Source organism: Colias philodice, chromosome 27 (genome assembly GCF_061535455.1).
Source record: "Colias philodice isolate Cphi_HAF_F1 chromosome 27, ilColPhil1 Martin Lab GWU primary, whole genome shotgun sequence".
Classification (NCBI taxonomy): domain Eukaryota; kingdom Metazoa; phylum Arthropoda; class Insecta; order Lepidoptera; family Pieridae; genus Colias; species Colias philodice.
The window spans coordinates 2763484-2790968 of record NC_143112.1 but is presented as its reverse complement, the minus strand read 5'-3'; the positions used below and the strand labels follow the sequence as shown (position 1 = coordinate 2790968).

General features: G+C 31.7%; 2 protein-coding genes across 4 annotated transcripts in view; both read right to left on the bottom strand.

The window, feature by feature from the left end:
- The window catches only part of igl (IQ calmodulin-binding domain containing protein igloo), a 547908-nt gene that overhangs the window by 504612 nt on the left and 15811 nt on the right, over window positions 1-27485 (bottom strand). For 2 of the 3 annotated variants that reach the window (XR_016317808.1, XM_089711817.1), the window contains exon 2: window positions 26450-26619. Coding sequence is in view for 1 of the 3 variants with exons in the window: in XM_089711817.1 (XP_089567943.1) it covers window positions 26450-26531 (82 nt within the window). In the remaining 2 variants the exon portion in view is untranslated. Of the gene's footprint in view, window positions 1-15870; window positions 15997-26449; window positions 26620-27485 lie in introns of those variants that run through there. The other variant, XM_089711818.1, reaches the window with a different exon arrangement.
- Window positions 24097-25375, bottom strand: LOC149476536 (uncharacterized). Its single transcript, XM_089711640.1, has 3 exons — window positions 25322-25375; window positions 24852-24982; window positions 24097-24751 (listed from the first exon to the last, which is right to left on the bottom strand). The coding sequence occupies exons 1-3, from the start codon at window positions 25373-25375 to the stop codon at window positions 24373-24375; spliced, it is 564 nt and encodes a 187-aa protein (XP_089567766.1). The 3' UTR covers window positions 24097-24372.

Genomic DNA, 27485 nt, shown 5'->3' with positions numbered 1-27485 from the left:
CTAGGAAAATTACTAAGACTATTCCAGTGTTTAATTACCATTTGTGGCTGTCTTAATAAAGGAGAATAGGTTGTTGATAAATTAAAAGACCAACCTTGGAGTCATTTATCGATTAAGGTAACATTTATTGAAATTAGTCGTGTTTTTTGCTTTGTTTTGTTTGCAAAACAAACATTGTGTATTGAAGATTCAGATTTTGATATAGGAATTCAATTTAAGTTATTAATCTAATAAATACTACGAAAACAAATTTCGTATTTATTAATATTAGATACAAAAATAACAGTAGGTACGCTTGTATACCTTTTTATATCACTACATAGTATAAAACAAAGTCACTTTCTCTGTCCTTATGTCCCTTTGTATGCTTAAATATTTCAAACTACGCAACGGATTTTAATGTGGTTTATTTAATAGATAGAGTGATTCAAGAGGAAGGTTTTAGTATATAATTTATTAGGTTTAAGTCAAAGCGGGCGAAACCGCGGGCGGTAAGCTAGTATCATTATATTTAAATGAATTGAGTTAATTGCTATCAAATAGGTATATGTAGGTACCACAGGTAGGTACTTTTTATTTATCTATTTAACATCGTATGGTTTATATACCTGCATTTTCCTTTTCAGCTCTTTATTGTTTCAATATGGAAAACTTTAGTATGGAAGTGGCTATACCCGGATAAAATCTCGTTCCATTTATATAAAACTACACTGGAGAAAAATGTGCACTATAAGAGATATCCAATACAGGTAAGAGGAAAGTTTTGATTTTTATTTGGTAATGGATAAACACATAAAGTAATGAAAATTGTTTGAAAATTCACAGCTACATTATTCATGTTTAGCACTAGCTGTGCGTCACGGTTTTACCTGCGTTGCTCCGCTCAGACCAAAACAGGTCTTAGCGTAATGATAATATATTATATCCTGTAGTCTCCTCGATAAATGGGCTATCTTACACCGAAATAATTTTTCAAATCGGACCAGTTTACAGTTCCTGAAATTAGCGCGTTCAAACAAACAAACTCTTCAGCTTTATAATATTAGTATAGATAGGTAACTAAAAACATAAATTTACAGTTTATTTTCCCTTTTTAATACTCTTGAACCATTTTAAAGCCCCTAATTGTACATACCAAATTACCCGTCCACTGAATGATAGTAAGTATCCAATAAATCATTGCACACAATTCTAGTCTCTAACAAGAATGAATTAGCGACGTTAATCCCAAAAACGATGTAATGCTTGATGTTCAGCATTAGGCGAAATTTACTGGGCTAGCTCATGAGATTAGTGCGTCTAGGCATTAATTAGGCTGAACATTACAGGATCTAATATGACGTTCTAAGCGCTTATTATATGTACTAGATTGCGGACGATAAGTCTGAGGATTCAAGAAGGTTTTATTGCCAAGTAATGTATAAAACTGTGGTAGAAAAACAGTTGAAAAAGCATGGTTAGCATGCACGCATAGCACGGTTAGAAAAGGCATGGCAATTTCTAAGTGATTGTGCTAATCAAATTGTAAAGGCGAAAGTTTGTTTGTTGGTCTTTCTAACGTCGCAATAGTTATTTTATGATATAATTTTAGTTTCTGGAGATAGATACGAGACTAGAGAGTGACAGGCTACATTTAACTGCGGTAGACCATATCATTCCCACTAATTAATTTCCAAGGAGAAACCGCGGGCGGAAAGCTAGTATGTACCTACTGCATAGAAATTTAATCATAAATACATGATTTATCATCTCTATAGTCCAATACAAGTGTGTTTTATAGATGTTTAATACAATTGATTCTATTTCTGTCTTCCTTTCAATTCTTTATTGTAATACGTATTACCAAAAAATCTTAAGAATCAGCACAAACGGCTTTGTCACTCATAAGGTTTCTGATACCTTTTAAGCTGTGTATCAAAAGAAATATATAAAGGGAGGTACATAAAGACGTGTCAACCTACGTAAAAAACGGTAATAAATGAATTTTTCGTCCACTCCTCATTTATTGTTTGGCATCGGGGAAAACGGAAAATACCGTTCCCGGCATTCTTCGCAATTTCTCTAATAAAAGTCCAACTTGCAAAGTTAATAAATCATACTTTTTCCTTAGTAAACACGATCGAGCCGATTTCTTCCAAGGTCCTTTTGGAGGGTCTAAATTACAAGGGAAGTAATGCATTGAAACTTTGAGCATCGGATAATGAAGGTTTGATGGATGGTTCAAATGAGTTGGACGTAATTAAAAGGGAACCATTAATATTTTCTCTGAAGTAATGTTCGATGTATTTACGCTTGCAATAACAAAGGATTGCAAAACGGTGAATATTATATGTACATACATATTTGAAAAGTTATTTATTCACCGGTGAATAAATTATTTATTCTAATCGTATATGTAATAATCACTATCGTATATGTATAAAATACAAAACTAAAAAAAAATCTAAAATATGACAGCGTAATTAGTACTGTAAGAACGACTTCGACTTACGTATCGTTATTTGTATTTTTTTTATGCAAGAGGAGGCAATAGAGCAGACGCGTCACCTGGTGGTAAGTGCTCACAGACATACAAATGTATGTATGTGTAAGTGCTCCACGTCGCCCATATGTACCCACAGTGCCAGAGACGTTGTGAGTATGTTGCCGGCCTTCCGCCTTCGGCGTTGCATGCTCTCTTCTTGAAGGTCCCCAGTTCATAGCCGTTTGGAAAAGCCGCATTGTATTGAATTTATGGGTAAGAATTCGATGTATAGAAAATAGCATGGATAAGATTTTTAGCTCCAATAATCTGACCATATTCTGAATACCCAAAAATCAAGCACATATTTTACAATACAGTATAACATATTGTACGAAAATGTATTTTATCATCCTTTTATTCGCTATCCTATTTTAAATCCAGGTATAGAAAAGTCACTTAAGTACATTGGTTACATATACATTAATATAGGGGAGAGATAAATAAAAATATACCGTGTAAGGCTGTTTGCTAAGTTGTCCGTAAACATTGATCAGTGAAACAGGTGTGAAAGGGCTTCATATTTCTACGGGATAATATAGGTAATATTTTTTTCTATTTAATACAAACTACATAATATATTTACTGGTATATCTTTGTATTCTTGGTGATTAATTGTTTATTATATTTGCCATGATAAAGGTATTTTTTTTTCAACGCCAAATGTAAGTAAGATATATCAAGCACCTCAAAATTTAGGTGAAAATTTCAAAAAAACAAGTTTTTGGTTTTTATTTTTATCTACTTCAAAATTTATTGTTCTTCTACGAAATTTGATGAAAACTTAGTTTATTATGTCCCAAATACACTGTAATTTATTTGATTGAAAATATTTATTTTTTCGCCTTATTTTGAATTAATACCAAAAAAACAATCTAATTTTCAATCGAAAAGTCACCCGTCAAAATATCAGCTTTTTTCAAAAACTTGGGATGCCTTTTATTCATTGAAATCTCTACTTTCATATGGTGTAAAAAATACTAAAACTCTATATCTTCTCTTGTATCGGCTTTTCGGTAATATTTCAAAAGAAAAATAATTATCTGTTCTAAGTTTAATATTTTACAGCATATTCAACAGCAAAATGATGTCGATAAAAACATTTCAGGTAGTTCGAGAAGTGTGCCTGATTTGGTAAAAGCTAATTTTCACACTGTTTGTATGCATTTCCTGAGAACATTTACTATGGTGGTGTTTATTTTTTTTACACCATATGAAAGTAGAGATTTCAATGAATAAAAGGCACCCCCAGTTATTGAAAAAAGCTGATATTTTGACGGGTAAATTTTCGATTGAAAATTAGGTTGTTTTTTTGGTATTAATTCAAAATAAGGCGAAAAAATAAACATTTTCAATCAAATAAATTACAGTGTATTTGAGACATAATAAAGTAGGTTTCCACCAAATTTCGTTGAAAAACAATAAATTTTGAAGTAGATAAAAATAAAAGACCAAAAACTTGGATTTTGAATTTTTCACCTAAATTTTGAGGTTATGTGAAAAAATTGTGAATACAAAAGTTGTAGAAGTTTTAATTACCTACAACTTTGCCATTGAACTTTTTTCTGTAGGACTTGTAGTTTTGTCGGAAATCGAGAGAAACCATTTTTTTCTCTTAAAAGCTCCCCCCTCCCGCTTCCCGAACTCGGATTGACTGTAATTTATTTTTCCTTTTATTTTCATCATATTCCCCTCCTTTTCTAATGGGTTTCATCCGACTGCGATTTTTTTTATCTTTTCATTATTTTTAAAGGCTTCTACCCCAGTCTATAAAAATGTATGTCAAGAGAAAAAACTCGCTAGAAATTGGGTTACAACAGGGTTTCTCTGTGTGCCAAAAATATATTCAAGTCTCCTTGGCTTATTTTATTTGGGGCAAGATATATTTTGTATGTAATTAGATTTAAAATTCAGTTCATTTGGTTTGGATGATGAATTCTACTGCGATATCTTTAATTATTTGCGACTTATTTTTTGTTGTATTTGCTATAAGATTTGAAAAACATTTTATACGTAGATATCTAACTATACTAATATTATTATAAAGGTGAAGAGTTCGTTTGTTTGAACGCGCTAATCTTGGGAACTATTTGTCCGATTTGAAAAATTATTTTGGTCTTAGATAGCCCATTTATCGAGAAAGGTTATCATCTCGCTAAGACCAATAGCAGCGGAGCACTGCGGGTAAATCCGCGGAGCGCAGCTAGTATTAACTATAACTAGGTATTTTTAGAAAATAATGGATAAAACTCAGAATGTAAAACCGACGTATATCTATTATATCTATACATCTATACAAATATTATAAAGAGGAAAGGTTTGATTTTTTGTTTGTTTGTTTGTTTGTATGAATTGAATAGGCTCCGAAACTACTTGGCAGATTTGAAAAATTCTTTCACTGTTGGAAAGCTACATCATTTCTGAGTGACATAGGCTAGGTTTTATCCCGGAAATCCCACGGGAACGGGAACTATGCGGGTTTTTTTTGAAAACGCGGGCGAAGCCGCAGGCGGAAAGCTAGTGTAAAATAAATAGATTGAATATAATTGTAAATGAAATTAATTGCAGTAATATACCGCATTGTGCAAATATTAGTAAGCTAATCCTAATAGGGCATTTATTATCCAGATAATAAATGCCCTATTAGGATTAGCAACCAAATAATACAATCCTACTAATATTATAAATGCGAAAGTTTGTGAGGATGGATGTTTTTTACTCTTTCACGCAAATACTACTGAACCGATTACAATGAAATTGGTATGTCGGTAGCTGAAGACCCAGACATAGGCTACTTTTACGGAAACGGGAACTATGCTAGGTTTTTCTTTGAAAATGTGAACGTAGCCGTGATCGGAAATCTAGTTACAATATAAATATTATGTGATTATACTGTGACTTACTATGTTTTATCACTAATAATAACAAACATAAAAACAACCTCAATAATAAATATATGAACTAAATTTAAGACCTAAATAATTATACAAGCATAAAATCCATACTAATATTATAAATGCGAAAGTAACTCTGTCTGTCTGTCTGTTACTCAATCACGCCTAAACTACTGAACCAATTTGCATGAAATTTGGTATGGAGATATTTTGATACCCGAGAAAGGACATAGGCTACCTTTTATTGCGAAATATGTACCACGGGCGAAGCCGGGGCGGACCTCTAGTATATGCTAAACAAATATCTACCATCAATACCGTATTCTAAGAACGCGTTAATTTATTCCTCGAAGTAAACAGGAATATTCGAGGCGAAGGAAACTTCGATGAAATAAACTTTATAAATATCTTCGATTTCATTTGATATTCTCGATAAAATTGGATTTAAAAACGATCATGATATCATCTTTTTATCCCAAATGTATCATGATTAATATTTATCGATGTTCAATATTTTATTAAAAGGCAAGACGAATAAAATTGCGTACTCTACTGAATGTTTACATTTTTTCATTTTTATCTAAACAACTTCTTAGAATATATGAAAGACTTTTAGTTCAATTTAAAACAGAATTTATTCATTTACTAGCTTACCGCCCGCGGCTTCGCCCGCTTTGTCTAAAACCTAATAAATTATATACTAAAACCTTCCTCTTGAATCATTCTATCTATTAAAAAAACCGCATCAAAATCCGTTGCGTAGTTTTAAAGATTTAAGCATACAAAGGGACATAGGGACATCGGGACAGGGAAAGCGACTTTGTTTTATACTATGTAGTGATGGCACTCAATTAATCATATACCTAATTTTATAATTTATATTTTATACTATAAAGTAAAATTTATTATTTATTATTATTACAAAAAAGAGATAACATATTAATAATGTAGTATTTGTAAAATTACAGATAGTAGTAACTTTTATGTGCATAATGTATGTATCATCCATGATTTTTCTATATACTGTGATGATATGCAGGAATATATAAAACTGATTTTGTTCAATTGAAAAACATAGTCATTATAATTTATTAATTTACATCACTCAAATTAACCTAGAGCTTACGTTGTACACGAGAACCACGCCAGCAAAAGCAAATTAACAACGCACGTATACAGAGGACATTTTCTTACACAGTTTAATTTCAAGAAAAATATTGTAATATACACTATATTTCCTACTAAGAAATGTAAAGCCTTGTTCCGCATTTAATGTGAGTATAAACATCTGAGGTTACTATTCCCGGCACTTAATTTACATAAAATATCACAGTAACCGACGCAAAGTAAAATAAAAACGTTTAAAAAATGTGTTGTTACTGTAAAAATGCTTCTTGTGAATTGTTATTTTCTTGCTCGTAAATTTTATTATTTATTTCTTCAAGAACTTAACTATGAATATAGTCAAAACACAATTTAGAAACAAGATTTAGAAAATACAAAACAAGCATAACATTTTCCAATACACAATTTTTTATCGATTTATCTGTAGCCATCTCTAAAGCAATCAAGCACTTTCTTTTTTCACATAAAATAACAAATTACATGCTTCATAATAATAGCCTTTGATGATGGCCGCTCATCATCATTTTTTAATAAAGGCGTATTTATTAAAAAAATGGTATATTTAAAAGAAAGCTATTTGTTTCAATATACTTTCGAATGCCATCCGACTACGAGAAAAAATGTTAGCCACGTATTTCATATAGTTTTTAGTAAAATTATAATTTGTATGTGAATGTATTGTAATTTTACAATTTGTTGAGAAAATCCGCGATTGTATTAAAAATATTTTACATAGAGTACCTACCTACGAGCGCGAGTGTCCGTTGTTTAGGTCCATTGAAACGCAATGAATAACGTTTATCAATCGAATATCTTTAAATTAATTTAAAAAGAAAGCTATTTGTTTCGAAATACATTCGACTGCGAGAAAAATAATTAGCCACGCATTTCATATAGTCTTTAGTAAAATTAAATTTGTAATTTTATAGTTTGTTGAGAAAATCCGAGATTGTTTAAAAAATATTTTACATAGAGTACCTACGAGCGCGAGTGTCCATTGCTTAGGTCCATTGAAACGCAATGAATAACGTTTAATAATCGAATATCTTTATATTTTACATTATATACGAACCAAAAGATAAACAAGACATGTCAAGAAATGAGTCACGTATTGTCAAGAAGTTTTTCCAGTCCCTTACTTTTTTTTTTTTTTTATTTACTATGTATCGAAGTAAATTTAACTTGTTTTCCCTTCACGTGTGAGGAAATGAATTTCCTTAAGGTATATCTTAATATACATAATATATAAATCTCGTGTCACAATGTTTGTCCTCAATGGACTCCAAAACCACTTAACCGATTATAATAAAATTCGCACACCATGTGCAGTTCGATCCAACTTGAGAGACAGGATAGTTTTTATGAAAAAAAAAACGTAAACATGTAGGTACCACGGGCGAAGCCGGGGCGAACCCCTAGTTGTATTGATGTTTTATCATAGCATTTGATATAAGGTGTAAAATTAAATTGATTATAATATCAATATGCTATGATAATATGTATGGAATCTAAAGCTATAATATTCTTTTTCTTAATCATAATTTTCGTTGAAATTATATTCAATTATCACTTATAGACTACAGGCCCATGTTGAAAAAATTACGGGTCATTTGACCCACCACCTGACCTATCTAGAATGATATAAGAGCATAAAATAATAAGATTCAGCACTATGACGTCACTCGTAAGCTGTCCACCTGAGTGCAGATGAGAATTCGAAAGTTCAGGTAGAGATTTTTTCCCCTTGTCTCCATGATTTTTGTACGGCGTTGCGGAATAATGGCTTAAAAGCAGTATAGAAATAGTATGACACAGATGCCGTACAAAAATGGTGGTCCACAAAGTCGGAATTTATTTTTATTTTTCGACAGTTGCCGGGGTAAATTTGGTCATTTGATTTTGTACGGCATCTGTGTCATACTATTTCTATACTACTTTTAATCAATTATTCCGCAACGCCGTACAAAAATCATGGAGACAAGGGGAGAAAATCTCTACCTGAACCTTCGAATTCTCATCTGCACTCAGGTGGACAGCTTACAAGTGACGTCATAGTGCTGAATCTTATTATTTTATGCTCTTATATCGTTCTAGATAGGTCACCTGGTGGGTCAAATGACCCATAATTTTTTCAACACGGGCCTGTAGTCTATTATAATACCACAAGAGCTTCAAAATTATCGGGTATTTTCCGATAGGTTCGTTGCAAACAAATGAAGGAGTCAAGTTTTTCACAGGTTTCCTGAAAAACTTGACGACTTTGTTTGTTTGCAGGGAACCTTGAGGGAAATGCCAGATAATTTTGAAGCTCGTGTGGTATTCGGGGGATTATTTTTCCGTCCCAAATGTCGGCCAATAAATTGAATTCAAAAATTTTCAAAAAATTATCAGTATAATACCATGTAGGTTGTACCACGTGACGTCGAATGGTGCAATTCTATTGGTCGATATTTGGGTCGGAAAAATAATCAATGAAAAACACAAGCAGGTACTTGCTATTACAATATCATCAACGGGAAATTTTGCAGAAACGTTGTTTATCTAACAGAAATGGCTGTTTAGATTTTGATAAACTGTCACATTTATAGACGAATGATGCCGGCTTATTTAATTAATTACCACTTACCAGGTATACCTATATTCAAGTAAAAAATTCTAGTTACTATCTTATAAGGTATAACGTAATACATCTCAATCTATACTAATATTATAAAGCCGAAGAGTTTGTTTGTTTATTTGAACGCGCTAATCTCAGGAACTACTGGTCCAATTTGAAAAATTCATTCGGTGTTAGATAGCCCCTTTATCGAGTAAGCCTATAGGATATATTATATCATCACGCTAAGACCAACAGGAGCGGAGCAACGCGAGGCACAGAAACCGCAGGGCACAGCTAGTCTTTGATAATTATAAACTAACGTTATATTTTTATCCAAATCGATCAAAGGAAAAGCTTAGTTGTTAAGTAGGTTAGAAATAATTAAGTGTAGAACCCTGTTTATATCTGTTCTTAGTAAGTTATTACCCTACTAGGGTATTATATGGGTAGTGTATAATATTATATCTGAATTCATTATGCAACCCTGTTTGCTTGGGTAAATATAAGGTAATAGTAGTTATGGTAAACACGTTTTGCCCTGCGGCTCCGCTTGTGTAATGCAAATATGCTTCGAGTAATCTGTTTATATTGTGTATACAACTCGGTTTAATTCTTTCAGAAGTGTCTGAGACAAAGCACGTTCATTAGATTGTATTATTACAAAAATATTACAATGAAAATGAATATTACATGAAAAGTATTTGAATCGTTAAAGATTGGTTAAGACAAAAAGATCAAATGTGAATAATTGTATAAGCAATTGCTTCTTTAATATGGTACCAATTTTGTACATAAAGATAAAAGAATCTCGATAAATGTGATGACACTGAATTAGAACCAAATAGTTAAATAATTAAAAAAGCAAATGATTAAAAAAGCAATAATCAATAAAATGAAACTCAACTCACAAAAATGATACCATATACGATTTAGCAGACATAGAAGTAGAGGTATTATTGCACCCAGTTACCAGATTAATAATCATATCTTAGCAACAGTAGATAAAATAAAAGACTTAGGTGTTTATTTCGATGCAAAACTTAGTTTTCACGCTCACTTCAACAATATAATTAATAACGGTTTCAAATTGTTAGGTTTTTTACTGAGAACTTGTAAACATTTTAGGAACCCTCTCAAAAAAATTACCCTCTTTAATGCCCTAGTTAGAAGCAAATTAGAATATTGCAGCGTAATATGGAATCCAAAATACAACATTCATATTAACAATATTGAACGCATTCAAAAAAGATTTTTGTGGCATCTAGCGTATAGTTGCAACGTAGCCAAAAAAATTCGTAGTTACTCAGAACGTCTTGATTATTTTAAAATACGAACACTTTATCAGAGGATCAAGAGGATCACTTTAGGTTTTGGATCAGGTCTTTTTACATAAATTGGTGAATGGTTCAATCGATTGTGTGTCATTGGTATCTCAGCTTAATTTTAAAGTTCCAGTTAGATTGCCTAGACATTCTAATAATATGCCGTTTCATACAAAATTCCACAATAGTAATCTAGGCCATTATTCAGGCATTTCTCGCCTTACCAAAGAATATAATAATATAGTTTCTGGCAATAACAAGACTATTGACTTTTTCTCAAACACTGTACATAAATTTAAAAAGGAATTGCTCTCGATTGAAACTTTGCCAAAACCCAGTTGATCAAATGTAGTTTTATTTTAACATTAATTGATTATTTTGCCGTCAAAATTGGATTTATGTATTACCTATGTATATGTGTATTTTTTACCTAATCTGCAGTTAGCTGCAGACTGTGTGTCTTTGATTTAATGTTATATTTGTTAGTGGTGGTTGCCTATAATTCAATGATATTTTATGTATAGATACGTTATATACTCACAATATATCCAAAAAAAATGCTTCATAAGCAGTGTCAGGTCCACACAAATACAAGTTTCATTTTACTTCATTTATTACATTGACAGACTGTATAAGAGAGATGGCTCTAATAAAATGATATAAACAAAAAAGACAAAGATAGTTTGTCACTTCCGCGCAGGTGTAAGCAAAAGTCATAAGAATTCACCAATTAAATATAAATAAACAAATAGTTGCCATGGTAATTGGCATAGACTAACGACACAGAAGGTTCAATGTTATAGATGTTACGTTTCCTGCACACGTAAACAAATGTGACAATTTCATTTACTATTTAATTATTATTATGAAGTTGTATTAAAATGAAAAAACTTTTTTGGAGATATATAACTGTATTAAATATGTATTACTAGATGTGGTGTTCGTTTTCGGTCATCATCATTTCACCCGATGAACACCCACTGCTGAGCATAGTCCTCCTTATAGAACTCCATAAGGACCGATCTTACGCTATTCGTTTCAAGGCAGTTCCCGGAACCCGTACAAGGTCATCACTCCAACTTGTAGGATATAATAATAGTGGTGCCTAGATGAAAAAAAAGGATGAAATAAAAGAAAGGATGAAGTATAAGCCTTTTTTATCTAAAGCACAAATAAAATTTATGTTCAATAGCTATTTACAGAAAAGCAAATAGCATTTTTCGTCAGTACCTAGCGATAATATTTTCTTTAATGTATACGTATGTTCAACATCATTTTTGCAAACAAACATTTTTGCCATCACGATTTCATTGTATGTATAATATAATAAATAGATTTATTTGTTAATTACATGCACTGTGTGGATTTCAATATAAAAATAATCAAGTATTTACCCAAATCGAAATTAATAAAATAACCGTTCTATTTTCAATAATCGTATCTACATGATAATCTTTGAACACAGTGTACGCTAGCTTTGTCACACTAGTGATTGAAGCAATGTTTTATCCCTTTCATTATTTCAATACAAGTGTCAAGCAAGTGTCATTCATAAAGAATTGTAAATTGTTATTTTTAATCTTAAACTGTAATAATTTAATATTATATTTTCCTGTGATATGTGATATGATATTCCTTTATCTTTCTTTATTTTTTTGCACGAATACGTGCACTGTCTGAACACACAGGAAGGCATTTTCGACAACTTTAATGTACCTATCGGCACATGCGCTCACTGGGACCGGTCACAATCTGACTGATTGCGTTGGTCCCAAATAGGACCAATTCACGGAATCAGTTTTGGTGCGTTGATGACGTATCTACCTCTTGTTTCTATATATAATATCATTGCTATAATTGTGACAGCACTATGTCTACGATTGTTATTACTTTAATTTGTTTTACCTATGTATCAGTGTATGTCATGTTGGTGATCCTTAATGAATTAAATAAATAAATAAATAAGTAGACAGTTTTAACCTATTACCATGGATAATATAATACTATACTAGTATTACATTATCGATTATTCATAGTAGATAATATATTTACTGAAAATTTCTGCAAGAGCCATATCCCGATTTTCCTTTCGCCTTATGAACATAACAGATTTATGAAACTAAATAATATATCATAGTACAAGATTAGATTCGTTTGACATTACATTTGATTGAACAGCCCACCTGTGAAAAGGTAATCCTTGACCTTTAGCAACAACTATCGTTGCAAGTTTTAATGAGATTTGGGCGTGGGTCGGTTCTATTTCATTATGTATTATTTTTAGATATAAACTAGCTCGCTTTGTCTAAAACCTTATAAATTATATAATAACACCTTCCTCTTGAATCACTCTATCTGTTAAAAAAGACCGCATCAAAATCCTTTGCGTAGTTTTAAAGATTTAAACATTCAAAGGGACATAGGGACAGAGAAAGCGACTTTGTTTTATACTATATAGTGATAGTGATAGTGATATAGTACTTTATAGTGGATACTACACATAGAGGAACATGATATCTGATTTCTGAACGAGTATGATGGTTTAAAAATTATTACTATCAGATATTATCGTTTTAATTTTATTTTTTCTACGTTGAACCCTTAGATGTTGAACCTATATTCATCTTTCATTCGATCATTGAAGTTTTTGGTCAGTTATTCCGCTAAATAAATAAAATTATAGATGTCGCTAATAACCAATATTACCAATAACCCGTGACGCGTCCGGCGCACAGCCGGCACCGATCCCGATAGTGTCAAGGGAGTTCACGAAATCTAGCTTTTTTATGACTACCGAGTTTGAAAATTTTATTTACCCTATTGTTCTATAATTATATGCCATGTATGATATATTTTTGGAAAGAGGAAGAAACTAGTTATAGCATAAAAATGTAATCATGACGATATATTTTTTCTATAAAATTATAAAAAATTGATTTTCTTTTGTTTTAATTTTAATTGCTTACATACTAACACTTACATGATAATGCTGAGTCATCAAATGATCATATTCACGTTTTCATATCACTACACGATTGCCAAATACATTCACTTATATTTTCACACATTTAACACAACGTATTTCACTATGAATAATAACAAATCTCCATTATTCACAAACAAGAAAAAAAGCGCCATTTTGCGTCTTCCGCACTGAAAAGTTGAGACACTTTTTCACTGAGTATTCTTCAAATATCCCTAAAACCAATATCATAAACGTATTCTACGTAAAATTTCCAGTAATATACGTCTCAATTATCACTCATCTAATTATTCCTCTCGGCATAATTCACAATCCAAATATTCGTTGAACAAGACAAATGTCACAAACTATGGCCGATGACGCAACTCAATCAATGATTCACTTTTTTTTTTTTATTTTGTGGTTTTAGTCTTTATTGCCAGCGTCGGAGTCGTACCGATTCGAATTAAAAATGTATAAGGCATAGACAAATATTTTTTATACTGGAAACATTCACTTGTAAGCAGCTACAGGTGACCTTCAAAGTCATTGGCCGCGTTATGAACAGTCGTTGTTACGCAGGACGCTACAGTACAGTTTTAGTTATGAGCAACCGCCTGTACATAGGACGCGTCACGGGATAATACGAACTGAACGGTTTACTAGAACATAATATCATATTTTAAGAATCCTTCACGTATCGCGATGAAAATCGTTTTTGTTTTGTAAAACACATTTCTAATAAATAGATAGAATATCTACTTTATCGTGATTCCTGCAGTGGAATCCTATCCTATAAATATGGTACACTTTCTGTCGTCTTTGTTCTAATTTTAACCTCTGGAAATCCTAGTCCTATTAATATTATAAATGTGAAAGTTTGTATGGATGTTTGTTACTCTTACACGCAAAAACTACTGAACCGATTACAATTAATTTTAGCACACATATAGAGGGTAACTTGGATTAACACATAGGGGTTACCAACACATAGGATAGGTTTTATCCCGGAAATCCCACGGGAACGGGAACTATGCGGGTTTATCTTTGAAAATGCGGGCGAAGCCGCGGGCAGAAAGCTAGTATTATAATAATATTATTTCAAAATTGGATTATAATAATCAAAAATCATCTCAAAACTATATCTTTTAGAAACCTAACTGTTCTTCAATATAATAAAAGCATAAAAACTTTAAACCCATCTAAGACCTCAATTCATTCTCGATCTTATACTCGACTTCTTTATATTTAACAAGTGATTGCTAATTGACCTACATCAGTATAAGGTCACATTAATAAATTCACACTCATTCATGTTGGTATGGTAATATATTTTATTTCAAATTTATTTCATAGTACATACGTATTTTTATTATAAAATAGCTGCTCACCTTGTTCTGCCCTTGTTTATGGAATTTTTCAATTTTTTAAGACTCAATGCAATCGGAGATATTCAATAATCCAAAGATCATCAAAATCTGTTAAGCTGTTCTTGAGTTACAAGTGGTGTTAGGTCTAGTTCTTAGAGTTAAAGTTAAAATTGTATTTTAAGCAATAAGATACAGCATTTCCATGTATTATTAAACGATAACTGTATGTTTTTTGCTGAAATAAAGATACTTTATTTTCATTTTATTTCAACAGTGTAGTCATGCGTCGTACAAATTTGTATTAAGGATCTTGGCGCAAGCCGCATTGCCTAAAATATTTACGTTATAAATTATTTTTATGGTTAGTGGCGAAGAACTTTTTCAATTATTCTATAAATAATATTTATTATTCTTTCAACATAAATTTACAATTTAAATCAAATTCTCAGATCGATTTTTATAACATAGCTGTGCCCCGCGGTTTTGCCCGTATCCGCTCCTATTGGTCTTAACCTGATGATATATATAGCCTTCGATAAATGGACTATCTAACAGTGAAATAATTATTTAAAACGGACCAGTACCAGTAGTTCCTGAGATTAGCGCGTTCAAACAAACAAACAGCTTCAGCTTTATTACATTAGTATAGATTTAGATAGTGCTTCATTGTTACTCCATTCTAATTGGTTGTTTATAAATGAATATCAATATCACACCCAACAATGAAAAATCAATAGTATTCCTCGCCTTTTATGCTTTCCTGGTACCGTTTTCTATTCAGCATTTTCCTCTTAACACACCTTTTATAGGCTCATTATATATTTTAATTGTTAGAATAAGTAAATTGTATTATTTTATATTTATTTATTTATTGTTTAAATAGGTATATGTATTTTAATTTATTCATTTTATAATCTTCCGATACATTTTCAGTCCCATACCATCACGATCAAAACATCACGGTTAAACAACTTAAAATAAAAAACTCCGCCCATCGTTCAAAAACGTTTTTATCTACAACCAGCACACGAATCCATATTCCATGAATTAAACTATACACACAGGTAGCTGACTTACCTGGGAAAAATTTGTCCTCGACGATTTTCAGGTATTTCCTTAAAAAATCCACCGTTACTGATTTGAGAGACGCGGGGGTGAATGCCGGGTCTGTCGCGCGTGTGCTTACCACGGAGGTCCCGAGAACTGTGAGGATTGAGGACTGAGGAGGGAACGGTAATGCCCGGTGTACACTGGGTATTTTATATTTAATGTATAGGCAAGTAGGAAGTCGGGTGCAAATGGTATTAAATGTGTATGGTTTTTTTTAGTTAGGAAGTGATATTTGATTCTTGAAACTAGAATTTGATTGTTAAGATTTTACGGTTGGTATTTATTGTGTGTTCAAACGGTTTTTTAACGCTAGTAGTAGGTATTTGATATGCTTTTGAAACTAGAATTATTGCGTTTTTAGGCGTCACTTATTTAGTTATTTGTATCGGTTTTTGGACAGCACAGCTTTGTGTAATACCTATTATATTATTTGCACACTGAATTCAATACATGATTATATGCACATAAAGTGATTATTTTTTTTACCAAAGTTTGATTTTAAAGTGCTGTAAAGAGTCACTTATTAACGAAGAAAGATATTTTGTGGCACACCGAGTTCTTTAATATGATTAAAGGCACACAAGATAGTTGTATTTCACCAAGATTTAAATTACAATTATTGTTGAAATTCACTGGTTTTGTAGCACATTGAAGAATTATTCCTTCACTATTTAATTATGAAATGAACGTCGTATAGCTCTATTTTTCTATGCTATTGCATCGAGCCCCGAGTTAATATTAAGGTTTTTCAAACGAAAACTTCCTTATATAATCCTATATCCTTGGCAACCTTCCGAGGCGGGTTGAGATGCGCGACTAGTCTCGTATTTGGATGGACTCTGGTTTTATAGTTATTTGCTATGATTCAGCAGTAAATGCATTTGAACATTTTTGATTCGAATCGATGTAAACACGGTCGTCTAAATTTAGAAATGTTTGGTACTTGCTTTTGATTATAATAATATAATACTGTAATTGATATTTTTAATCTAATGAATTATTTATTTATATATCATGATACATTCTCCACACAGTAGGTTGCCTGGAAGAGATTACTGTTAAGTGATGAGGCCGCCTTCTGTGCTGGACTAGTAAGGATTTAGTTATACCAGCCATATAGCCAGCACAATAAACTGTAAATAAATAAATATATTAAAGTAATAAAAAAATTAACATTGGGCGAAAGAGCTAAAAAATAAGTGAAGTTCTCTTTGTATATTGTATAAATAAATATATTACAATTTCAGAAGTCTTCATATATAATATCTTAGTAAGGAATGTTTTTTTCATTTTAATCATTTTGTTTCTAAGAACAATCTTTAACGAAAAGATTAAATTCGGATTAATTTTTGTCGACAAATATTTTCTGCCGAAGTAAAATATTTATTTTACCCGTTAATTACAGTATTTTAAACGAGAATCAAGTTTCACTTTGAATCAGTTCATTAATAAATACAAACGGGCTTTAATTAAAATTGTCTTTGCAACATTTTATGTGTTTTATTGCATTATTAATACGTTCAGCTCAATCTAAAAAAGAGCGTGTGTGCTTAGCACACTTGTCAGAAGTGAAACTTCTTTCATCTTTCAAATCTATCAAAATGATGTTTTATTTCAAAAATATTGTTTCTCGACATATTTCGATATTTTACCTTTCTCCCCGTGGTTGCCTGATAGAGATAACTACACAATGATTAGTCCGCCCTTTGTGCTATATATTGAATGTCATATTGTTACCTTTATGTATTTACTAGCTGTGCTTCTGTTAGTCTCAGCGCGATGATAATATATAGCCTATAATAAGCCTTCCTCGATAAATGGGGCTACCTAATACCGAAAGAATTTTTCAAATCTGACCAGTATTTCCTGAAATTAGCGCGTTCAAACAAACAAACGAACTCTTCATATTTATTATAATACTAGAGGTCCGCCCCGGCTTCGCCCGGTACATAATATTTACGTTTTCTCTACATAAGAACCATCCTCGTACTTCAAGGAATATAATAAAAAAAGAATTATCGAAATCGGTTCATCCGTTCTCGAGTTATGCGCTTACCAACACATTTTGCGATTCATTTTTATATATAAGAAGAAGAAGAAGAAGATGTATTTATTTTTATGCACAACAAAGTGTTAAATGAATATATTATGTGAACTGGCCTATAGTATCCGCGTACCTTTACGTTGGAAGTTATTATGGCATTTATAGTCATTGCTTATTGAATGTGTTAATTGTTTCTTTGTAAAGGTTATGTTAACTTTTGTTTATGAATACAATGGTAAAACTCATCTCGGATATCATTGGACTAGATGTCTAAGCGCTTTTTAATTGTGATACTGATGTTTTAATATACGAGGGTTAATTATTGTATAGATATTGTAACTACAATTTATAATATTTTTTATTTGAAATGACTGGTCTGTTTAATTAAGAATATCTATTTCTATGTTTTCTATTTGAATTAATGTTTAATACACGATGTTAAATGAATATTGTACCACAATGTCTAGCGTAGTTTAAATCTTGAATATAAAATTGACTAGAAAAAATTGGAATTCTGAAATCTGACACGTTTTGAAATGATTTTGAATAGAATAGAATAGAATTCATTTATTCGTGGTAAAACAAGAAATATATACAAAACAAAAAAAATAAAAATAAAAATACAGATAAAAAAATTTTGATCTAAGGAATTCCACTCAAGATTTCTCTTATGATAATATTATATTAGTTAAAATCTTTTCAATTTTGAGATTACTCGAATATTAATTCATTTTACTGAAAATCTTCAGCTAGTTGTATTTAAATTTGTTCAAAACGTATATAATATATCCATATTCTATTTAGATGCATGTATTGATTTAGATTACTTGGTACACAATAATACACAACTAAATTTTATTTATTATTAAACATACATACATACAATTACAATTTATAACAATATACAATTAATATTCATGTAAAATTATATAAATAAAAAGGCTACCAAAACAATTTATACAAGCCAATGTTTCCCTAGCTAGGTTACTGGGCAACCTGTGTTTAGGAGAAACAGCTTGCCTCTAAAATAAACTAAAATAATATATTTAGTTAACCTGTACTAAACCAAACTAAAGGCATGCAAAGCGTACTAAATTATTTGAGGATTTTGTAACAAATCACCTTTAATAAATGATGCTACACGCAAGACCATATTTATATTAAATTGCTACGCCAGGTGTGCTACAAACTACGAATATCGTAGTATGGCCTACGCGCATATTGGTGCTACGTAGTAATATGAAGTAATACCGTTGGTTATCTTGTTACTATCATATAGATAGATAGATAAATGTTTAATTTAGGAAACACAATACATTGAATGCGAATAATATTATGTCGATATGTTTTATTTATATAATAAGCTAGGTCCATGAAAAACCTTAATTGCTTACCAATTAATTAAGAAAATAGATTTGTGTTTTAATTATTTTTGCATGGAAATATACAGTAGATATGATTAGAAATCAAAAAGTCAATGTGGTGTTCATTGAAAATCAAAGGAGAATCTAAATTACGACAAATAGGTAATTCTCATATTATACAAACTGAGTGGATATTCAAATTAAATGTTTTTTTTTTATTTGTATAAATAAAAGTCTTTCGTTCAGAAATGTACGGTCTTATCCCCAGAAGGTAATTTCGTCTAGGTAAAATGGTTGGTAACGAAATGTATTGAACTAGTAATAATTTTATCCGTAAATCAATAAGCCTGTTACCTTTATTTATGAAATAAATCGTATTTACAACCATACAGTTTCAACATTTCATTTATATTAACATCAACAAGACTCTCATACGTTAACATATTTAAATGAACGTGTTTGTCCAAATTCTCTGTTGTAACAGACACCTCGTTAAAAACTATTTTGGTATATTTTAAACAAGAAAACACATAATTGAAGGAGTTCGTATAATCCGCATTGCGACAGAGAATTTATATTATGTATTTAGATCCTGTTGTTGTGAAGAAAATATATTTAAAATAGTTTGAAAAAAGAGTAGGTATTTCAATTTATTTTAAAATATTTTTTCTCTGTCACGTTTTCGCCATTGAATCAAATTTGAAATTGAGCTACTTCGTGACGAAATTAAAGTTGGAGGAAGGTATAAAAAAACTGATGAGGAAATGCTTAGCCACTTCTGAAAGCTAAAATATAATTAAATACCTATTATGTTAAGACTAACCTTCTTCAAATAAGCAGTGAATAGCCATTTCACTTAATAAGACAGACCTACATTATAGTATCAAAATCATATTGTTATAGTAATGCTACGAAATTGCTACGTTTTCGTAGCTGTGCTGTAGCGCATCGTAGATATTATTAACAATAGCTATAATACATAGGTAGAATATTATATTTAAAATCAAACGCCCTTTAATCAGATGATGATGATTTATGCATTACATGATTGTAACCTTTGTTCTTCGCAAATTGGCACGTTCCGTGATTAGAATTTAAATGCATTATTTTCGTAGCACTTGGCAGTCTAATCGAAACGTAGCACCAACAATGAAGTTACTTTCGCAACCAATAGATGGCGCTGAAACCAAAAGTGAAATTGAAAATAGCGCCATCTGTGATATACACTTGGAATTAAGTGAAGCAATTACCTATAACAAGTTGTATGTTTGAATACCTGGCTAGCCACAATATGCTATATAAGCAAATTGTCCATTCAAATTTGACAGTGCTTTGCTAGTTGGTAGGTGGCGCTTAAACTAAACTATTTCATAAAATAGGTGACAGCGCCATCTCGATCTTATATTTAAAACTACATCAAATATCTTGTTCAGGATACTGAGATTGGTAAAATAACAATAGATGTCATAAGATGTTGCAATAAATAATTTTCTGTTTAAAGATAAACAAACGACGAAATTCTTTAAGTCTTTAAATATTATTTTGAAACAAATACAAAGTAATATACAAATACACAGTTAATGCAATATTGTAAAGTATAAACGAAGTGACACCGACCTTTATGTAAATAATAGAAAATAATTAATCTATTCTTCCGTGATTAATTACTTATACCATTTAAAGTAAATACTAAATTAATTATTAGAAACCTAACCCACCGCAAGAGCCTCAAAATAAATTAAACAAAAACGAACAGCGGTCGTTTTTCACGAGATTTACAACAAAAAACTGGCAACCTCACAAATTATCGGGGTTAATAACCTCTCTCATATCTCTGTCTACCCGCGACAGGTTTTATTTTCTCTTTATTGCTCAATTCGCTTCGAGACGAGTCCTTAGTGCGAGAGGCTGCCAGATTTATAAGATTTTGTTACAAGCTCAATTTATGAATTACACTGTTATTACAGTTACGCGTCCAAATAAAGTTCGTAAGCTTACAAAATGAAACGTTTGGAAAAATTTCTTCGTTATCCCAAATATTATGTACTTAGTATATATTATATACTATAGATATTTTTAAGCTATTGCATAGCTTCTATCGCGGGCCTTGAGCGCGGGGACCGAATCGAGAAATTCCGTAACGAAATTACCTCACGCTCCCCACTCCGACGGGCTCGGAGGTGTGGCTTGAAGGCATGCTATGCCTTCAAGCCACACCTCCACGCTTTACCGCGGCAGTCCTCGAGTGCCACACGTCTTTTTTTATAAATGGGACGTGGTTATCATTTTTGTTCAACATATTCCCGCCGATATTCTTTTACAAATTTATACTTTAATCAGCGTTTTTCTGAACTATAAAAGCCTTATCTAATCAAGTTAATAGGAATATTCAATTCTTGTAAAATTCCCAGAAAAAATAAAATCTAATCATTCGTACTGCAATGTTATTTAAAGTTATAGTCAGTTTTTATATAACTTAGGATACTTAATTAAAATATAATCTTTAACTAAGCAATGTTTTAAACGTTAAATAATATTGAGTGGCTTAAAGTAATGAAGATAATCCAGAACATTCAGGTAAGATAGTCGAGTTGAGCAATTAAAATGAAACTTAACCTAAATTCTAATCTTATAAAATGTATGGGGAGTCGTTACGATGAAGTCAAAGGTAAGATGTTTTATATTTACTTACTGCGTAGAAATTTCCTTCACTATTTTGCATATACGTTTTTTCACTTTTAAATGTATCATAAGAACATGTAATATCAATATATTAGCCACTGCTAATGAGACGTTATTATGATACGATATTACTTACTACAATAAGTATTTATTTAACTACCTAGTTCTTTAAGCATTACTTAGTTCATAATAACAAGAAAATAATATTGTTCAGAAAAGACGTAGCATTCTCCGTAGTTTTCTAGTTAAATCTATTTCTATCAGGGGGGCAGGACGGAATTCATAGCCGCGGCGTAGCACTTCGCTGTTAGTGCTACGCCGCGGCTACGTTTTAAATAATATTGAGCGACTTGTTTCAATTAATATAGAGACAAAAACAAGAAACATTTGGAATATTGTTTATTGTAACTTAACGATTTTTGGTTATATATTTTTTTTCTCCATTTCCCCGCCTACTTCATTAACATCCAAAATGGCCTCACAAATAACGATGATAAATTTAACTGTTACGATTAAATCTTATTGATATTATAAATGCAAAAGTTTGTGAGGATGGATGTGTGTGTATGTTTGTTACTCTTTCACGCAAATACTACTGAATCGAAGAATTAAATGAAATTAAGCACACTTATAGAGGTTAACTTGTATTAACACATAGGATAGGGTTTATCCCGGAAATCCCGCGGTAACGGGAACTATGCGGGTTTTTCTTTGAAAACGCGAGCGAAGCCGCGGGCGGCTAATTTTATATAAAACTAGTACTGAACAGAGCCCAGACAAATGCCGAGAAGCTATACTGCATATATTTTATAGCTGTATTTCTATGTATTATGGATAAAATAGACGTAAAACTTTTAGATTAGTATTAGTTTGTGTAAACGAATTACAGTTTAACGAGCTCATCTGTGCAAATTACTAAAGTTATGTTGAGATTGTTTTTCCATAAAACGTAAACGAAGATCAACAATTCTGCAGAAGATTGTATTTTGAACGTTTCTCTTTGTTTATGTTGAATATGTTACAAGCTTAAATTATTAGGAAATGGATGTATTTATTTAAATAATAAGTAAAGTAATAGAATATGAGATACTGCTATAATTATTATAATAATATAAAAGAGAAGACTAAAGCGTTTGTTTCACAAAAGAAAGCACATCATATTTGGATAGTAATTGTTTAAGATATAAAAACAAGTCTAGATTAGCATATAATTTTAATCTCGTTCCGCACGAGTGAGTTCGCAGGATATAGCTAGTACAAGATAAAATCATCCGCAGGTACAAACAAAGTCAGGCCTTACTATATGTATCAATCTGTATATGTGTGTACTTAAACTTTATTATAACAACCGAACTTCGAAACTTTTGCAATAAAGATCCCGTATTATGTATCAAAGATGTTATTTGGCTTTCCCGGCTTCACTGCAGTATTTGCTTTTAGGCAGGTAATTATCTCTACGCCAATTAATAAAATTACTGCAATAATCCAATTTATTAGATACGTTATTGGAATACATAAGTGAAGTCCCGTGTCCCCTAGTGGGGTAAGGGGCAGATGCATTACGCATACATCTGTTTCACTGATCGATTTTATTTAGGGACAAGTAGGTGATCAGCCTTCTGTGTCCTGCCAGACCGAGACATTTTTTTCTTCGTCTCCACCGGGAATCGAACCCAGGACAGGTTATACGCTCACGCGTCAACCACTGTACCAAGGAGGCGGTCAAAATTAGATATATATTAATTTGAATACATAAGTATCTAAATTAATATTATAGAGTAGAGTATTTGATGTCTCTTTGTGGGTAATGGATAAACTTAAGAACGACCTACTTTTAAAGAGTTTTTATGATGTACCTCCGGAGTCAAAGGTCATAATAATAAAATAATTTGGAAAATCCAAAAGTGCACGCCTCATAATTTTTTTTTGATAAATATTTATTAATTATTATTTTTGTTTATTTAATAACAATTAAACCACATCGAATCAGACCCTGAAAAATGAAAGGGTTCTATTCCTGAGCATACTCAAGCGTAAGAGAAAAAAAAAGACTCGATTAGTAAAGTATTTCGGTCGCTATCGTGTTAACCCTAGAGTGGGCGCGTCTTTTTGCGTAACGTCAGTAGGCACGTGGGGAGCATTTTGCCGCCTCATTTTCTTTGACTATTTTGACTAGTAATACAGCAATTTAATATTTTTTCTTTAAGGATTTAAATAAATAAACAGTAAGTAATAATAAATCAACATATTTATTCAACTTTGTTCTATAAACTTTGGTTTACAAAAGACTTTAGAAAACTTAATATTTTAATTGACTTTTTTTCTCTTATGCTACATAATACTTTTTAATACTTAAAAAAAATGGAAAAAATAACAAAATTATATATTTTCTAAATCTACAGGATATGCTTTATCAAAACAGTCTTCACAAAGATATGTACAATGTTCATTGCACAGTAACTTTTCGCATCTGGAACACCCTTTTTTCGTGCGCCTGTTTTTCTTTGAGAGACATATGCTGCATTTGCCCTCCTTTTTTGAAGAAGATCCTTGTTCTACTGGGACAAAGCGAGCAATTTGGGTCCTCAAAGGAATATTTAAAGTGCCTATAGAAGCCCTTGTGGTCATATATTGCTTCACAAGTACCATGGCAATTTGTTTCAAATATTCTCGACGTAGCATCAAATGTTGAGTATTGGCTCTGTAAATAATTTGACTGTTTATACCGGCAATATTCAACATTGAAAAAAATGAAATCCTAAAACAAATAAATTTTTAGTTGCAAAAATGATTAATGCACCATAAAATATAGTCAACATTTCGAGTTTGCAAAAAATACATTATACAAAATTACTTACGTGAGTGGGCGCGCGATGAGCAATTTGCCGCCCGGCGACACGTGATGGTACAAACCTTCTTCTCCGGCGGTCCCCCGCGTACTGACGGCGTCCAGATTCTCAGCAAACGTTGCTAACGAGAGTGGGGGCAGCTACTAAGAAGCGCAAGTCTAACGGCTATTTATTTTAAAAAATATTAACGGTTTTTTAGCGCGGGCGGCAAAATGCTCATAGCGCGCCCACTCTAGGGTTAACAAGAAAAAGGATCCGCACATACAGACACACGGACGTCCAAGACAGAACTTTTTTAAACTGTTTTTTAACTAGTTTAAATAACAAAAATGACATCAAAAATATCATGAACGTTAAAAATAGTGTTTTTTCTTAATATGTGTGTGTATGTATTATCTTACAAGTGCAATGTATGATACATAAAGACATTTTAAGTTTGAAAAATCAGATGTTTTGCGCGAAGTGACAGTAGTACCCACCTCAACGCTTCGCTTATGACGCGTGCAATTTATATGGGACCACCTCTGGGGCATACTTTTTCGAATATGAAATTAATTTTGAAAGAATATAAATATAAAATACATTGGATTTTGGAACAAAGAACGTATAAAAATACTGATGTCTTTCTTTTTTTATTGTAAAATATAATGCATAAGTACCTATCTATAAGTACATATAATAAATCTGTAGAAGGGTCAATTCTGTACATTGAAAATATTGAAAAAATAAATAGTAGGGGGTGTTACTGGATCGATACCAAACCCAAATATGTGATTAAAAAAATTTTTGTCTGTCTGTCTGTCTGTCTGTCTGTATGTGACATCACGTAAAAACTAACGGTACGATTTCGATGAAAGTTGGTATAATTATACCTTATTATCACGATACGGTACGGTACGATTTCGATGAAAGTTGGTATAATTATACCTTATGAAAATATTGAAAAAATAAATAGTAGGGGGTGTTACTGGATCGATACCAAACCCAAATATGTGATTAAAAAAATTTTTGTCTGTCTGTCTGTCTGTCTGTCTGTCTGTCTGTATGTGACATCACGTAAAAACTAACGGTACGATTTCGATGAAAGTTGGTATAATTATACCTTATTATCCTGGGCGTAAAATAGGATACTTTTTATTCTGGAAAAATACGTAGAAAAAAAATGATCTTAATTTTTCAGTTTTATCCATAGACGTTGTTCTGTAGAACCGCGAACACACGTTGCGTATTATCTATTATAGGCCTAGCCGTATTTGGGTCCAATAGATATTTATAAGACGTCATTGTCAGAGTTACTCTAAATGGAGAAATAAACTATCCACGCGAAGACCGCAATCCGCGCGGACGGAGTCGCGGGCGGAAGCTAGTAGGAATAATATAACTTTCACTTCTCATTAAAGAATTATCAAAATCGGTTTACTTCTTTACATAGATTACGTTCTACACCAAAATATGTTCACCTTTAAAATCAGTGAAGATTATTTGATTGACAAGTTAAAATATTTTATATAAACTTGAATAATAGTTCTACACATTGATCAAAAACACAAAAACTATGCTCAAGCAGCTTGCACAAACTACTTGTTCAAGCGGCATGTCATGCCTACCTGTGACCGCATTCGCCTGATTTTCCTGTGAGTCCTTCTCTTCTTTATTCGACTTAGCGTCAGAACTTGTGTTGCAACCCATTTTGTCTGTTTGTTTAACTATCAGTACACTACCACTATACTATTTATGTATAACTTAACTATAGTCTATAACATAGTTCCGTTTGTACCTGAAACAAAAAAAAACATAAATAAGTTAATTATCATATTTATAAAATATGTTGTTGCCCGCAGCTTCGCCTGCGTGGTTATTATAAATTTTCATGGTACAAACTTTCATCCCCTATTTTGCCTTGATGCCTACGTCCTAACATCTACCTGCATGCCAAATTTCAGCCCGATCCGTCCAGTGGTTTGGGCTGTGCGTTGATAGATCACTATGCAGTCAGTCCGTTAATCACCTTTGAGTTTTATATATTTAGACTACTAAAACAACCAATAAAAAAATGCCGGGCTAATTACTATATTACTTTAACTCGAGAACGGATTTTAATATTTTTCTGTTGGATTTGTCTCTACCAGTTTTAGGATTAATACATTTGAAAATATGAAAACGTCTTCCCCTAACTATAAAGTTTCTATTTGCGTCGTCCCCGTAGAAACTGCTTTCTGAAGCGATTCAAAAGCGCTGCTAAAAGAAATCTAGTTAAATAAATAAATGTTAAAGCTTTGAGTTTCATAGACATACTTAATGTTTCTCTTAGGAACCACGGATCTGATTTGAAAAATTATTTTACTGTCATATCAGATAGTCCATTTATTGAAGACTACAGGCTACATATTATTATCATCACGCTAAGACCAATAGAAGCGGAGCAATGCGGGTAAAACAGCAAGGCACAGCTAGTAAATGCACAAAGTGCAAACAAGTACGTAAAATTAAAACGTTCACTATGAGTGTAATATTAATGTAGCAATATAATTTAATCTCAAAATTGGAGAAAAAACTTATTAAGAATGTTACAACGTTAAATAAACTTTTCAATATTTCTCAGCTATTCAGTTAGTAAATCTGATTAAAGTGGCTTTGTACTTG

Excerpts from the sequence above, each read along its gene's own strand:
- LOC149476536 (XM_089711640.1), bottom strand. The coding sequence starts at position 25,375 with ATGCCCCAGAGGTGGTCCCATATAAATTGCACGCGTCATAAGCGAAGC. Across the intron at positions 24,983-25,321 it reads GTCATAAGCGAAGCGTTGAG|CTGCCCCCACTCTCGTTAGC; the intron begins GTGGGTACTACT and ends GCTTCTTAGTAG. Across the intron at positions 24,752-24,851 it reads CTCATCGCGCGCCCACTCAC|GATTTCATTTTTTTCAATGT; the intron begins GTAAGTAATTTT and ends TATTTGTTTTAG.